The following is a 14,271-nucleotide window of genomic DNA, read 5'->3' on the forward strand; positions in this document are numbered from 1 at the left end:
CAGGATCTGAGCTAGAGAGCTCAGATCTAGGACTTATATCCTTTAATTCCCCCGTTTCGCCCCACACCAAATATCCACTACAGTGTCTACTACAAAGTACCTGGGAACCTTTCACACCTCTTTGAAGATGTGTTGGTGCTGGGAGATTGCTAGGAAGGGAAGAGGGAAACAGGAAAACAATTGCAAATCACACATAGCAAGACATCAAGACACTGACAGGCATGGTCCTGACATAAGAAGCAGCTGGTTTGAGATGTAAGCAGCAGCTTGCCCAGGTCCATTGAATTGGGCCCCTTCCACATATGCAGAATAATGCACTTTAAAATCCACTTTCAATGCACCTTGCAGCTGAATTTTACTGTGCGGAATAGTAAAATCCACTTGCAAACAATTGTGAAAGTGGATTGAAAGTGCATGATTCTGCATGTGCGGAAGGGGTCTAAATGTCTCTGAAAACCATAGAGGGGCCCAATCAAGTTGGTGGCTTCAGAGAATGTTGGCCAACTGCTAGAGAAGAAAGACTGGTGGTATTGTGAGCCAGCATGGTGTAGTGGTTAAGAGTGGTGGTCTCTCATCTAATGATCTGGGGTTGATCACATGAAGCCTGCTGGGTGACCTTGGGCTAGTCACAGTGTGAACCCAGTTGTCCAGATAACAGTGTGCCGCTCATGTGGAGGAGTATGAAGTCAAACTTGATTCTCCCGATCAGAGTCGATCCCTCTTCCCCAAAGCCTTGAGCTTCAAGGGTTTGGGAATTACTTGAACATTCTAGTGTATTACTTATTTTACAATTTATATTCACATTTATGTCCTGCCATCCCCAACAGGGCTCAGAGCGGCGAACAACATAATACAGTCAAACAGTCATCAACAACATAATAAACAGTAGAAGAAGATCCAAATGGTGGAAACGCACCCCCCTATTGCGCCCATGGGAGGCCAGTGATGATAGCAGGTCAAGCCAGCTGGCTGGTTGGAAACTCCTGGCAGAAAAGTCTTGCAGACCCTGTGGAATCTACTCAACTCCTGCAGGGCCCTGATCTCAGTAGAGAGCTTTGGCTTAAAAAGCCGTGGCCCTTGTGGAAGCCAGCTGGACATCCTTAGAAATATTATTTCTAAGTGCTCTGTAGGCAGCTGGCCTTTAACTCACTAAGATTACAGATTGGAAACTGAGATTTAGAGATCAGGGCTTGTGAACAGTAGTCCTGAACTTCAAGCTTAAGGTGAGGCTTGGACTGAGGACAGGGTTGCTAGCTGGCCTGGGTGAAATGCCCTGTCCCATTACTAGAAGCATAATTATGTATTATTTACTTCCATGCCATGAAAAGCTTCCATTAAAGGCACAGGACATCTTTCTCCAGGCCAGTTGGCAGCCCTGCTGAGGCCAGTGCCCTGGTCCACAGCTCATGCCTTCAACCAGCATCGTGTATCTCCTTTAGACATCCAGCATCCTGAAGTCTCTCCTAGACACAGGAATCAACTAGTTCTGTTCAGTTATAGGCAGAGGGAGTGGATCTGTGGACTTTGTGTTTCATGTTCCTCTTTTCAGGTTGGTGAAAATGACAGAGAGCTGTGCTTAGTGAAGTAAGAAAGAGCCCATGTGGCATAGTTATTAGAATTTGGATCTCGGAGACGCGGGTTCAAATCTCTACTCTGCTCTGGAAGCTTGCTGGGTGATCTTGGGCCAGTCACGTGCTTCCAGCCTATGACCTCCCAGGGTTGTTTTGAGGATAAAATAGAGGAGGGAACAATGCAAGCCACTTTGGGAAGAAAAGTAGGATACAAATGAAGTAAATAACTAAAGGGAAGACATACGACCCACTTCTGAAAAGGCAGGATTGGTGTCTAATCTCTTCCCACTTCCACACCCTGGGAGATCAAGCATAATATTTGCTTTTATTAGTTCAAAGTTAGTGAACTGGAATCTCCTGAATGTGAGTTAGCAACCCTAACTGTTATTGGCCATGCTGGCAGGGGCTGATGGGAATTGTAGTCCATGAACATCTGGAGCACCATAGGTTGGCCACCCCTGGGCTAGGACATGTCTTAGTGGAGAAACTCATGGGGTTGCCGCAGAGGAGAAGAGTCTTGAACATCGTTTGGGAAACTTAATAGCACAACAGGGCAACTTTTAAAGAGGTTAGCACATGATTTATGAGAGGGAGCTATTTCCAGAACTACCTGGTTTTTTAATTTCTGTGTTCCTGAGATGTCTACACTGCAAAGTTAAGCGGGATTAACGGACTTGACCGTTCTGAGAAGTGCAGTATTCTTGCAGAGTTGCAGAATATTTCCAAAACAGCACTAGGGCAGCCAGACTTGTGTTCAAACCCTGAAAAGAATGGGGTTGTCATCTCTGGGTTGGGAAAAACGTGGCGATTTTTGGCAGGGCGGAGCCTGAGGAGGGCAGGTTTGGGAGAAGACAGAGTTCATTTGGGTGTAATGCCATGTAGCCCACCTTCCAGAGCAGCCATTTGCTCCAGGGTCGTTTTTGCACGGTCATAATGCCCTGGGGATCTTACGTGCTGTGGTGCTTTCCCCCCATTTTTTGACTCCACACGGCTCCCTGGTTCTTCCTGGAAGTCGAGGCAGGGCTGGTACATAATGTTCCTGCTGTTTCCACACAACCCCAGGGCGTGAGGGAGAAACCGTGGATTTTAGACAGCGGTGTGTATGTGTGTGTTTGTTGAAAGTGCCCTGAACGGAAGGGGAGCGATTGTCTCAAACGCACATGGATTTTAAATGGGGGCGGGGGTGGAGGGCACCGAATCTGTCAAACACCCAGTGCCTATTGATTGGTGGGGTGGGCCAGAGTGGTGAGGCAGGAGAAATGGCCCCATTTCTGCTGCTGTGGTGTTTTCACGGCAGCGGAAGCACACAGAGGCAAGCGGAGTCACACTGGGGCATTTCAAAAGAACCTCCAATTCGGCAGTTTTTGAAAGCTGCAGGGAAAAGGGGAAATGACGATGCAATGCAGGGGTAGACCCAGTGCAGCTTCGAGAGCCGTGAAGAATTCCAGGCTGCACTGGGATATTCCCCGTGCTACCATTGGTACAATTTTGCCATGAAAAAACGGCCCAGGTGAACTAATCTCTGTCACCTGGAGATCAGTTGTAATCCTAGGAGATTTCCACTTAGAGGTTTCAACCTTAGACAAGAAGCCTGGGGGGGGAGGGGGGTGGATTTCAAAAACATGCCATCTGCTCTGCTCCTTCCATCAGCTCTGGGAGGCTTCCACTGCTGTAGACTTTAACTTTTAGTCGGGCGGGGTGCCCAGAAGGAAAGAAGTAGTTGCAGTTTTTTCCAGGTTAAAGCTGATGGGCTCAATATTCTAAAAGTTCAAGGGAACGGAAGCTGTGCAGTTTAGGATTTGTTCACAACAATGTTCAGACTTTGTTTTCCATCCCCCCTTGCTTGCCTTTTCAGCCTTAGGTTTTCTATTTATGGTGAGAAATTTGAGACAAAAAAATAATCCTCCAAGACATATGAACATCAAATTTATTTTCAGATTCAAAACTCCAGGGCTAAAAGAGAGCCAGCGTGATATAGTGATTAAGAGCAGGTAGATTCCAATCTGGAGACCCAGGTTTGATTCCCCACTCCTCCATAAGTGTCTGAGTGAACCAGATTTGTTTCTGCACTCCTACATTCCTGCTGGGTGACCTTGGGCTAGTTACAGTTCTTTGGAACTCTCTCAGCCCCACCTACCTCACAAGGTGTCTGTTGTGGGGAGAGGAGGGGAAAGGAGCTTGCAAACCTCCTTGAGTCTCCTTACAGGATAGAAAAGTGAGGTATAAATCCAAACTCCTCCTCCTCCTCCTCCTCCTCCTCCTTCTACTACTACTACTACTACTACTACTACTACTACTACTACTACAAAAAGGAGCCACTAACTGGAGGGATGACAATTAGGGTTTCCAACCAGGTGGTGAGTGGAGATTTTCCACTATTACAACTGATGTTCAGTTGACAGACAGCAGTTCCCCTGGATAAAATGACCATTTTGAAAGGGGGAGTCCATTACATGGTACCCCAGTGAAGTCCCTCCCCAAATCCCACCCTCTTCAGGCTCCACACCCAAATTTTCCAAGTATTTCCCAACCCAGATCTGGCAACCTTAGTGGTAGTCCAGATAATTTTGCCTAGACCCCCTCTAAACTTGGAGCTGGCCTGAATTCCTGGTAGCTACAAGATGCAGCTTTCCTAAGATGTCTTTTGTTCTTCCTTACCAGCGTCCTGGCATGTTGCCTGGTGGCCGAATGCCCATGGCTGGGATGTTGCTGGGGTCTGCCTCTGGACCTCCTTATGGAACAGCTTCTCCAATGAGACCTGGAATGCCACAGTCCATGATGGATCCCTTCCGGAAGCGCCTTCTTCCACCGCAGGCCCAGCTGCCCCCGATGCTATCCCAAAGGCGAGGGTAAGAAGGGGGAGGGGGAGATTTTTGAAGCCCTAGATGCAAATTGCGTCTTTGCTACTCTGCCCCACCCAAGGAATCTTATGCAGCTGGTAGTTCTCAGTTCTTCAGGGAAGAAAGACTCCTTTGGGGGATCATATTGGCTGAGGAACCTTGAATGCACCCACAGTGTGGTGTTGTTGTTGAACAGAACCAGTGATGCTTGCCAGATGCTCTCAGTCCTTTCCAGGCCCCCTGAGATATCCTGGGCCAGAACAGGGAGATTTTAGTTGAGAATGGGAAATGCAGACCAGAGGTCTTTGGTGGGGCCATTTCAGGAGTTCTGTTGTGGCCTTTTCCTTCAAGTTGTTTTTCTGCTCTGGAGTGACCTGTTCTTGACATCTTTTCCACCCAGCTTCTGGTTCAAAACTGGCCCGCCTACTTGCTAGAGCGGTGGGCGTTTTCACCCTCTGTCTCTCTTAAGTCCAGTGTCACTGACCAAGGGGAGCTTTAACCTTCCCTCCCTGCTCCCCCAGTTTATCTCCTGGTCTGCCTCCAGTTTCAGGAGGGCTCTTATTTGTATTGTATTGTATATTTAATGTATATACCGCCCTCCCTGGAGAGGCTCAGGGTGGTGCACAACAACATAATAGCAACAGCAATAATCATGACATCATACAACAACCATCAATAAACAGGATATCAATAAACGTTGAATCAAACATAACATAATATCATGGATATTTCTCCTCCAAGACTCACTAAGTTGTACTTAGCATTGATACATCACATTTTGAGTGTCCAGAGTTCTCCACATGTGTTATTTCAATAATCCTTAAAACCACCCCATAAGGTAGACAAGCATTGTCTCCTTATGAGGTGGCCTCATATGACATTGTAGAGGAGGTGATTTGTGAACCATGGGCTTTTCTGCTCATGCTGTCAAAAGTACAGAATCGTTGTCCTGAAATAGCATCTAGTCTGTAGCAGACTAGATTGAACGATGGTGGGCCCATTGTCATTGAATTCCCATCAAGTGGGCACGGGGAAGCGAGGGCTGAGACCACCTGCCTGTTCTCGGCTGGGAGGAAAATAGCTGGGGAGAAGAAGCTAGAATTGGGGTTGGGTAGAGAGCTCAGAGCTTCTGCCCATCCATATTACATTTGAAATTGCTCCTCTTTATACTCGCGGAAAATTTTTTATCGAACCATTGTTTATCGAACCGCTGAACAGCCAAAGAATTCCCAACAAGGAATTACTATCATATCTCTTAGCCAGCCAGGATCTTCTAACAACAGTGTCAGTAGCCAAGTTTCTCCTAATTCAGAGGTGTCCAGCTCTGGCACTTCAGTTGTTCATGGACTACAATTCCAGCAGGGGCCAGAGTTGAAGCGCCAGAGTTGGACACCCCGTCCTAATTGCTTTGAAGATTCGTGAAGCTGAACACAAGACTGCAATAGCCAACTGTCTGATAAATTGTTCTTCAGATATCTAATGCCAATAAAGGTTGGTTGATTGATTGATTGAAATTGTTCCTTCCAAATTAGCCTGTGGATAAGGAACTGTTAGATGTTTTCTCCTTGCTTGAGTTACTGGTAGACTCTTTGTGCCCTTCTGGTCGAAGGTGATCTCAACCCACCAGAGAGGCGACTGCTGCTGCTGCTGCTGTCTTTTATGTGATGGTTGATATCCTCTGCTTCCTTGCATTGAACTGGGATCCATGCCTCAAGTGTGTAAGCGAATGGAGGTTTAAGGTTCTCCAGAAGTGACTATTTTAGGGTAAATGTCCTTCACCAGCTTACCCGTCACCAGCTTGCCCGCAAAACCTGAACTGGATGGCGTGGCTGGGATGTCTCCTGGCTCCAGGATTGTGCAGCTCTTGCTGGTGATTCGTCAGTGGGAACTGAGGATAAGTCTCCTCCTGTACTTTCCCATTTTGTATGGGAACACGGCCTCTCCAGCTTCGTGACACTCTAGGGCCTAGGCCAGTGGTGGCGAACCTATGGCACGGGTGCCAGAGGTGGCACTCAGAGCCCTCTCTGTGGGCACGCACAGAGTCCCCCCACGCACACATGTCTAGGCTGGCCTGGGCCACTGGGCTCGATTATTAGCATTAAACCTAAGACCTAGTTTTGGGGAAGCAGTGTAGCTAACCCTGTTAAGCGTTGTTAAACCCCACTGATTTTCATGCAAAGAACTAAAGCACGATCCTTTACCTGGGAGTAAGCTTGGTTGCTGGCAATGGGGCTTGCTTCTGAGTAAACCTTCCTAGGGTCATGATTCACCCGTTGGAAGAGTTGCACGGTTGCTTCAAAGCAAAGCCACCGACTACCACCAAGCTTACTCCCGAGTAACACACGCCTCGGAGCCAACTGTTTTTTCTAAACTAAAACCTCAGTATTGAGGTTAAATTGCCGTGTTGGCACTTCATGATAAATAAGTGGGTTTTGGGTTGCAATTTGGGCACTCAGTCTCGAAAAGGTTCGCCATCATTGGCCTAGGCTCTGCTTATATAAGCTGCCTGCACTCAATTGGGCTTTGGATTGTTGTTCTCCCATGAATACTTTGAGTTCTCTCCGGCCTTCTTGGAGTGGGTTTTGCCAGCTGTTTTTCAAAACAAATAAAGTGCAAATGACTCTTAACTTCTTGGCAATCCCTGAGCCCCCACCCCCCTTCTTGCTCCAAGAAAGACATTGTATGAAGAAATAAGCAGCTGCACACATCTGGCATCCAGGCTTCAAGGGCCAAGTTCTTCTCAGTGAGGCTGATGGAAGCCAGAGAATAAGGCAATGTGATAAGTCCATAGGTATGCTGGACAGCCAACATTCATTCCCTTAGACAGTCTGAACTTGGTGGCAGCGCTTTTCCTTCACAGATCTGTGATTCTAAGTACCAAAATTCAGTTTTCATACTCATAGTGTAAGCATTGCAGGAACCCCCCCCCCCCCCCCCCAAGGTAAATGAATGTGAGTGAATAGATGAAAATGTTGGAATCTATGCATTGGGTGAGATCCAGTCAGCTTTCCTGCTGGTGAAAAGGGAGGAGAAGGAAAGTCCACTTTGACCATCCAGAAAGGCTCTGCTGGAGATCATGGGCAAAAGCACTGTGGGATGGGGGCTGTAAGGAAGGAGGAAAATTGAGTAAGATGGATCAGAAAAGTTGGCTGGATCCAACACGTTAAATTACAGCAGGGGTGTTCAACTCTGGCGCTTGAGATGTTCATGGACTACAGTTCTCATTAGCCCCTTTCCAGCAGGGGCTGATGGGAATTGTAGTCCATGAACATCTCAAGCGCCAGAGTTGGACTCCCCTGCATAACAGTGAATCCTCACAATACTAAACTCCCTTTCAGGATTCAGGCATTGTGGATCATAAATGATCAACTGGGTTCTCTATTTATGGTGTAGATTTAACCATCTTCCCAGGAGTCTACCTCCAACTCAGATTTTTTTTCCCAACCAAAGAGCCACTTACATTGGAGGAAGTCTGCTTAGATCAAAGGATCAGTTTTGAGCCAGAAGGAAAGGTGGGCGAAGTAAATAAATCAATACTTAAAATAAACTTTGTTCACAGAAGTGGTTGGACGGCATGGGATCCACCGCATTACTTTCTTCAACCGATCCACTTCACGCTGTCTTCATTGGCCTAAATTGGTCAGTGAATACATTTGTGTCATTTATCCAACATGTAAACTGCATCCAAGTAAATAAAACATCTAATTCTGGCTAAGCAGAAATTTTAAGCTGATGAGTAAAATTTTCCATAATAGCAGAGTCCCCTATTGGGGCACAGATGTTTTGGTTGAGGTTTTTTCATTGTCGAGCTATTGCTGTGCTTGCTACCATGAGAAGATGAACCATAAACAAATGTCTCTGACAATGGATTCTGGATAGTATTCTCTCTCTCGCAAAGCACGCACGCACACACACACAGACCTTTACTGGCATCAAAAATATAATCTAGCATAATAATTAAAAGGAGACACAGTTGATTAACATTAAAAAGTAATAGAAAACAGAATAGAAAATAAAATTATAAAAATGCACATGTCATACATTTTACAATGCTTGAAATTAACACTTATTCCTAACAATGTGAAGGTTTATAACACCCTGTAGGAAACTGGCTACCCTCCGGATTGGCTGTTTAATAAAAAGGACGTCAAAGCTGCAACAGAAGAGTCAGTTCTCAGTGCAAGAATAGGGGTTAAGAACTTGGGCCGATAGTGTTCATAAGTCAGGGCATGGATGCAGGAGCAAATTTTTAATTAAAGCCAAACTGGTTGAGTTCTAAGTACAGAAGGATTTTGAAATGTGGTCTATGCTGCTCAGTCTAGTGGCTGTTTGGAGACTTGCGCATACCCCAGCATTAAAATTGACATGAGTACCTTGAAAGTGTCTCAGAGAAGTTCCTAACATTCTTGGATCTGGGCAGGATGGGGTTGAGATGCCTGAAGTGTGCTCAACTCTGTCTCCATGATCTACCCTTTCCATTTCCTCCTGGCTGTTCATATCTATAATAATTAAAATTTGCAAAGCACTTTATAATTGGCTTTGCTTGGACAACTCTCCCTGCAGAGTGTGTGTCCGTTCATAAGTCACAGATAACTGATGGCAACCCTGTAGGGTTTTCAAGGTAAGAGATGCTGCGAGGTGGTTTGCCATTGTCTGCCTGTGCGTTGGCTGACAGAGTTCTGAGAGAACTATGACTGGCCCGAGGCCAACTAGCAGGCTTCACATGGAAAAAGTGGGGAATCAAACTGGGTTCTCCAAACTAGAGTCTGCCACTGTAAACCATTCACCCCACCCTGCCTCTCCTCCCTGCAGTAGGTCACTATAATTTTCACAGAGATTTAAGCAATCAGCAACCTAAATCTTATCTCCAATAACAATTAATGAGTTAATCTGCCTTTGAACAATATGGCCTTGAAGGCTTTTTTAAAGGGAAATATGAAAAGGCATCTATTGAGAGTATTTTCAAGATAGGGAAGGTATTTTGCTGTTAGTTTGCTTCCATAACTGTCTGAGGTCTAGTTTCTGTAGTTCATTCCAGTTCCAGAGTTGGGTTGTTCACAACAGTTGGGTATCTTTCGCCAGAGATCTCTCTTCTAACGACTTACCCCTCTGCACAATTCTTGCAGGCTGAAACGGAGGAAGATGGCAGACAAGGTCCTACCACAGCGGGTAAGCATCCATTTTCTGAGAGCAGTTTTCAGCCTTAAAGGGTGGAGAAAGGCAGAGGATATACCATTTAGTACTTGGGTGCAGGGGGTGGGGGGGACTGACCTTGGGGCCTGAGGAAATTCTCCATACCACCTTCTTCCATAACATTTGGGTGGATAAGAGAAGGGAGACAAGGTATTCCATGTGTATGCACTGGTAGGAAAATGAACCTACTACTTCAGGGGAAGTTCAGAGCTTTTGCTTCACTCCCTTGTAGAATGGCTGCTTGCAAAAGATTGGGATTTGTTACAGCCTTTCCTGTTCGGATAGCATCTGGTTTCCCCAGAGCACCGACACTCATCTGTCCTTTGTTATATTGAGGCAAAGCCTTTATCCCCTCCCAATAATATGCAGAGCCTGGATATGCCTTGGAAATGGTGAGGATCACAGAAGAAATCTTGGAGAATGTGACTTCCCTCGTTTATAACATCAGAAAATTTTAAAACAGAAAGTTTACCCATTGAAATTTTATTTATGCACAACTGCTTTAGAGGCACAGGAGCTTGGCGCAAATTGAACCTGGTAACGCAAACTGAGAAATGTGCCTCTGATGGGCTGTTTTTGTTTTTATAGATTCGTGAGCTTGTCCCAGAGTCACAGGCCTATATGGATTTGCTGGCCTTTGAACGCAAGCTGGACCAAACTATCGCCCGCAAAAGGATGGAAATCCAGGAGGCAATCAAGAAACCTTTGACGGTGCGAAGGGGTGGTTTGTCGAGTTTTTTGATCCACTTAGGTGGGCATTCCCTGGCCATCTGGGCCGTAGTGCCAGTAGTGTGTGCCTACTAACAGAGTGTCCACAAGGACGAAAGGTCTGGGCCAGGGTGTGGTCTTTGTGATGCAGGGATCACCACTGTAGGAGCTCCTGGCACCTGCCAACACCAAGTGTTTTTTGGAAGTGGATGGGGCCAGGTAGGGCTTTTGCCTAGCAAGGCTTCTGATTGACTAGAGATTTGATTGACTGTGCAGATTTTTTAAACGTTTCTTTGGCAGCAGCTGCCACCACAGCATGAAGATATACGCCATGTTACTGAATTTCAGCTATGACAGCCATTTTGTGGCTGTCTCTGCCTCCTGTGGCAGCCATTTTATTGCTGTTCCTCCCATGAATACTTTTTTCTGTATTTCCAGCAAAAGCGAAAGCTGCGCATTTACATCTCCAATACCTTTACTCCTGGCAAGGAGGACTCTGAAGGTGGTGAACGGATCGCCTCGTGGGAACTTCGTGTGGAGGGCAAACTCTTAGATGATGTAAGACTGAAGCCTTATTTCTGATGAGGGGTGGGGGGTTGTGGTGCTTGGAAGTTAGCTAGTGCACCTCCAACCTAGGGGTGGATCAGTTCATAGCAACTCCTTTGCCTTAAGTCAGGACTGTTCTTAGCCCGGCCTCAGGCTGGTTGTCTCAGTCCAGTTCTCTTTTCCAGAGTCCAGGCTGTCAAATTTAGATTGTCCTCTTTTCCAGATTGCCTCACTACTATAAAAGTTAAAGAGAGCACAGCTGTACTTCAGACACAATGTTCATTTCTGTTTCTCAAAAGATCCTGGAATCCAGACTCTACAAAATGGCCACTTTATCTAAATTTTCCCTCCATCCCTGCACCTTTCTTCCTGTCTGTCTAAAAGTCCTTAATATGAGCACTGCACAGAGGTTGGGCTACTGGGGTGGGGGGTGGGGGGTGGGAAGGGATTGCACTGGGTGCACACCTGGGGAGGCCGGAAAAGCTGCCTCCCGCCCCGCCCCCACACACTTATCTTAGTAGGCTGGAGAAGTGGCCTGTTCCCTTCAGGCTGAAAACAGCCTGGTGGGAACTACACTTCCCAGGAGACCTTGCGAACCCCAGGGTCTCATGGGCACTCTAGTTCCCACCAGGGCATTTTCAGCCTGAAGGGAACAAGCCACTTCTCCAGCCTGCACTAAGATGGGGGGGGGAGCCCGGGCGCCACAGAGGAGGGGGCGGAAAACACAGAGTGTGCACCGGCCGCGCTCTGGCCCAGCTACGTCTCTGGTGCTGCATTTAAAAAGAAGATAGGATTATAGTATCAGTTTGATGCAGATGACATCCCTTGTGTCTGGGAGTGGCATGGCTAATCTAAGAAAGGATTTCCATTTAGTTTTAGAGGTTCACCCTTGTCAACAGTGCTGTCTCTGTGTGTGAAAATTGGGCTTGATCCATCATCAAGCTTTCTACTTCTCTGTCTCAGCCAAGTAAGCAGAAGAGAAAATTCTCCTCCTTTTTCAAAAGCCTGGTGATCGAGCTGGACAAAGAACTGTATGGACCAGACAACCACCTGGTGGAGGTAGGTGCCCATGTGTCTTGGGGGAGGGCAGCTCAGAGCAACTTACAGCAAAACTGTGAGGTAATATAGGTTTTTAACTCCTTAGGTTGTTTAATGGCCAGCCCCTCACTTTACCCATTGGGTTGTCGTCTCACATTGTGGGCCCTTTGCTAGTATTCTCAGATATGGTAACACGCCAGCCCCTCCCCCAAAAAAGAATACTGAAACAGCTGTTCGAAGATGCCTTATTTTATATGTGTGATTCAAAAGCCAACTTGGTGTGGCGTTCAGTGTCGGATCTGGGAGATTCAGGCTCAGATCGGCACTCTGTCATTTGTGCGCCCTGGGGCTAGTCACACCCTGCAAGCCTAACCTACCTCATGGGATTGTTTTGATGAAAAAATGGAGAAGAGGAAGATGATGCAAGTCAGTTTTCCTAGGGGGAGAAATGGGGGAGTATCAGCAAAGCAAATAAAATAATGCATTCCTTTGAACAGGTGCCATAAAAGCCCCTTTGCTGTCCACCTTTGTTAAAGCAGCAGTGCATTAAGCCGTCTTGGTGCCTTTGCTCAGTGTTAACTGAGCACCAGCGGAATGCTTATTTGGCTATTTTTCCAGTGCAGCCAGCGCATGATGAACGTCTGGTCATGGAGACCCTTAAATGGTAGAGATGAAGGACAGGTCTCTAGTCGTGGATGTGGCTCAGCTGTTGCCCACCTTTGTTCTTTGGCCTGTCAGTCTTAAAGAAGTAGAAAAATGATTTTAAAAAAAATAGATTCTGCAATATAAGCAATGGGGTTCAAAAGGTAACCTGGAAGATACAGTACTGCAAATGAATAACCTGCTTCTTGCTATGTCTCATGTGCTCTGCCCCCCCCTCCCCTCCCCACAGTGGCACCGGATGGCCACGACTCAAGAGACAGATGGCTTTCAGGTCAAGCGCCCGGGTGACGTCAATGTGAAATGCACTCTGCTGCTCATGCTGGACCACCAGGTAACTGGGAAGAGGCCCCAGAGCAGGCCAAGATGCATGCCTGGGCTTCTCAGCATCCCAGCTGCATAACTGCACAGATAGCTGAATTCTGGGAGGGAAGCTGTCTAGCTGTAGTTTTATCCCCCATTATTTCCTGGCCTTGGTGAGGAGGGAGGTTGTAAGGCTCTATTACGCCAGTCAATCACTGAGACTCAGGAATATTCCAAGAATTTTATTGAACCATGTCAGATCCTGGGATTCAGGAAGCCAGAGCTGGCGCCATGTCCTCTGCCCCCAGTATACATCTTAAACCATTGCTCCTTCAGACAATCCCCCCTCCCATCCATTCCCAAAACAATTTGCACAAGAAAAGGCAGTGTGAAAGCAACATTGTTGTGAGGCTCCAAGCTGCCACAGGCTCCCCCACTTCTACAGGAAATGGGAGATAACGAGGGAGGTTTACATAATTTACTAGTTACAAAGCAAAACGATAGAACACCATTCAGGCCCCAAGCTACTGATAACGAGGCCAGGTGTGGCCTTAACTCTGGACCTGGGATGCCAGGCCTGATTGATATCAGTCTGTGCTGTGACTTACAGAGGTGCTGTTTGCCTTTTGGGCAGCATCCAGATATGCCAAAGTTAGACCATCTTGCCTTTGGATTAAAACTGGGAAGAGGAGGGTTAAGTCTGGCCAGTGTCCATCTGAGATCTCTCCCCTTGCATGGGTGTAGGGATGATCCCACTCTTCTTAACTACTCAAAAAGCCCCCCTCCCTCTAATTTTTTGGGGAAGGTGGGAGTGGGTTGTGGTGCTTGACTTGAACTGAAACATGTGCTTGTTAACCATGCAATGTTGTCCTTGCAGCCCCCCCAGTACAAGCTGGACCCCCGTCTGGCTCGCCTGCTGGGCGTTCACACCCAGACTCGTGCCAGCATCATGCAGGCCCTCTGGCTCTACATCAAACATAACAAGCTTCAGGACAGCCACGAGAAGGAATACATCAACTGCAACCGCTACTTCCGCCAGGTCAGTAGTAGCAGTAGTAGTAAAATGGTATTGTGTTTGGCCAAAGCCCTCTATATAGAAAAGAAAGGAACAAAATAAACAAACAAGGTTTAATGTATTGTCAAAGGCTTTCATGGCCGGATTCAACGGCTATGCGGTCGTGGTCTGGTAGATCTTGCTCCTAATGTTTCGCCGGCATCTGTGGCCGGCATCTTCAGAGGTGTATCACAGAGAAAGTTTGTCACTTCTCTCTGATACACCTCTGAAGATGCCAGCCACAGATGCAGGTGAAACGTTAGGAATGAGATCTGCCAGACCACGGCCACACAGCCTGGAAAACCCACCACAACCAAACAAGATTTAACATTGTAACCTGTTGGGTAAAATACAACCC

General features: G+C 46.9%; 1 protein-coding gene across 1 annotated transcript in view; it reads left to right on the plus strand.

Moving 5' to 3' along the window:
* The window catches only part of SMARCD2 (SWI/SNF related, matrix associated, actin dependent regulator of chromatin, subfamily d, member 2), a 35,907-nt gene that overhangs the window by 13,315 nt on the left and 8,321 nt on the right, over positions 1-14,271 (plus strand). The window contains exons 2-8 of the mRNA XM_048517388.1: positions 4,233-4,420; positions 9,538-9,580; positions 10,193-10,315; positions 10,751-10,870; positions 11,822-11,917; positions 12,789-12,890; positions 13,737-13,898. Of these exons, the coding sequence (XP_048373345.1) occupies positions 4,233-4,420; positions 9,538-9,580; positions 10,193-10,315; positions 10,751-10,870; positions 11,822-11,917; positions 12,789-12,890; positions 13,737-13,898 (834 nt within the window). The remainder of the gene's footprint in view (positions 1-4,232; positions 4,421-9,537; positions 9,581-10,192; positions 10,316-10,750; positions 10,871-11,821; positions 11,918-12,788; positions 12,891-13,736; positions 13,899-14,271) is intronic.

This window comes from Sphaerodactylus townsendi, linkage group LG15 (assembly GCF_021028975.2).
Source record: "Sphaerodactylus townsendi isolate TG3544 linkage group LG15, MPM_Stown_v2.3, whole genome shotgun sequence".
NCBI classification, from domain to species: domain Eukaryota; kingdom Metazoa; phylum Chordata; class Lepidosauria; order Squamata; family Sphaerodactylidae; genus Sphaerodactylus; species Sphaerodactylus townsendi.